General features: G+C 35.1%; 1 protein-coding gene across 1 annotated transcript; it reads left to right on the forward strand.

The window, feature by feature from the left end:
* The first annotated feature begins 251 nt into the window (after positions 1-251).
* On the forward strand, positions 252-1,946 carry LOC127652662 (lymphocyte antigen 75-like). Its single transcript, XM_052138940.1, has one exon. The coding sequence runs from the start codon at positions 422-424 to the stop codon at positions 1,343-1,345; it is 924 nt and encodes a 307-aa protein (XP_051994900.1). The 5' UTR covers positions 252-421; the 3' UTR covers positions 1,346-1,946.
* The last annotated feature ends 265 nt before the right edge of the window (positions 1,947-2,211 follow it).

The following is a 2,211-nucleotide window of genomic DNA, read 5'->3' on the forward strand; positions in this document are numbered from 1 at the left end:
ATTCCCAGCTTTGGCCACTGGGGGGCAGTTTGGAATTCAAAAAGCATAGACTGATTTTAGATGTAAAAATATATCGACCTCTTGTCGCAGATTTTAGCCCCGCTAATGGCCAATAGTTTTATTTAGGCTAAATTTGTAACTCTAGTTAACCAGTCACTGTTTTATTTGCTTTATTTTGTACTCCATTCATGGATGCATTGCATTTTTTAATTTTAATTGTTATGTTAGTTTTTGCCTCCTCTGGACATATCCAAAGCCGTATTTCATGTAAATTTTTATTTTTATTTTTATTTTATTTGTTTAAAGGGAATGAACTTTCTTTGAGTCATTATGATTTGCCTTCTATTTTCCTGTTTTCCAAATATTGAGCAACAAATTTGTTAATGTAATTTAATGCTGGAGGAGCCTAACGTCACAGTCAATGTTCAAGCCTTCCTGGTTTTTATTGGTCAGTTCATGTCAGAAATTTGTGAAAAGGTGTGGTAACACGTCACTGATATCAAATAAATGTGGAACGCCATTCCCATCTTCAGTTCAGGAATTTGTTTTACTGAAAAAGCTGCATTGGGAGATCAGCTATATCAAAATGAAGACGACTGTCACTGTGCTCTTTTTTATGAGCCTCTTTGGACTGAATTCCAGTTTCTATGTATATCACTTTTATGTGAACGAGTCTATGACTTGGGATGATGCACAGACATACTGCAGAACACACTATGAGGATCTGTCCACTGTCAGCAGTCAAGATTTACAGCTACTCTCTAATAATTCTCAAGGTAATTATTGGATTGGACTGCAAAAACTTGATCACTTAAAGAACCTATGGCAGTGGTCTACTGGTGAGAAGGCTACAATTAATGAATGGGACAGTGGAGAACCAAGTGATGACTATCAAAAATGTGGTTATGTCAAAAAATCAAATTATAAATTACGTGATTTGATGTGCTCTTGGACTTTACCATTTTATTGTATGGAAGTCTATGAGCTGATCCTGGTGCAGCAGACAAACACATGGGAAGAGGCTCTGGACTACTGCAGACAGCACTACATTGATCTGGCCATTATAAACTCTGAAATTATTATTGTAGAGGCGAGAAACAAGATCAAACCAGCCCAGACAGAGGATGTGTGGACCGGCTTGCGCTTCTTAGCTGGTCATTGGTTCTGGGTAAATGGAGATGATGTTGACTATACGGCCTGGTCTGTGGAGGGAGATCTCCAGTGTCCTGCTATGAATCAGCGCTGTGGAGCTTTAGATAATAATGATTGGAAACCCACAGATTGTGATCGAAAGCTCAACTTTATCTGTGTCAAGAGGGCAAACATTACTGTAGTCAATGTTTAATTTACTCTGCAGATGTGTGAAGGGAATTTCCTAATAATGGTGATTGGTGGCTGATGATTTTTTGTTTCCTTGCTTAGTTTAAAACTGCTGAACATTATAAGAATATCAAGATTCTGCCATTATGAAAGGATGTAAAGAAACAGCCAGTTTTCAGTAAAATAGCCTATAACAATGAAATAATATTCTTTGTGTCAGTAGAGTGAAATCTAATATATTGACCTTTGGTGTAATTTGGATTTATTTGAGGTGTGCCTTACTTTGGTCACATGTTTGTATTAGACACTATTCTTTAAGTGAACTTTAAGTCACTGGTTACACAGTGGTTACATTAGTGCTAATTTCATCTGTACTCTCTGTCAGGTCTGCTTTTAGGTTAAAGACATAAGCTCTATTTGGCAGTCTAGTGATTAGTTCTCAACAAATGCAAGAAATACTATTATAAAATGTTGTTTGTCTACATTTAAATATTAAATCTTTTCTCAAATTCTTTCTGAATGTGACTATTTTAGCTTGTGTTCCTCAAAGTTTGATTTATTATACATGGAATTGTGGCAGATTTGCACAAACATTGTTGTCTTTACAAAATAAAGAAGGAACATAAGATCACTGCCTGCATACATTTGAAATTTTCATATTGATTATTTTATATTTATATTCTTCTTAAGAGATGTACTATGAATTAAGACTGAATGCATTGCATTATAAATGGAAATATAGGCTATAAGAAGACAAAAATCTCTGCTAATTAAAAAATGGGAAGGTTTGAATTTTATGTCCAACATATAATTATGATAAAGAACCTAAAACTTTTCTAAAACTTGGAGCGGGCAGTCAGAAAATATCCTTACAAGAACGATGTGGTTTAC

The sequence above is a fragment of the Xyrauchen texanus genome, chromosome 2, assembly GCF_025860055.1.
Source record: "Xyrauchen texanus isolate HMW12.3.18 chromosome 2, RBS_HiC_50CHRs, whole genome shotgun sequence".
Classification (NCBI taxonomy): domain Eukaryota; kingdom Metazoa; phylum Chordata; class Actinopteri; order Cypriniformes; family Catostomidae; genus Xyrauchen; species Xyrauchen texanus.

Bases quoted from the DNA above. Each gene is read 5' to 3' on its own strand.
- LOC127652662 (XM_052138940.1), top strand. From the start codon at position 422: ATGTTCAAGCCTTCCTGGTTTTTATTGGTCAGTTCATGTCAGAAATTT.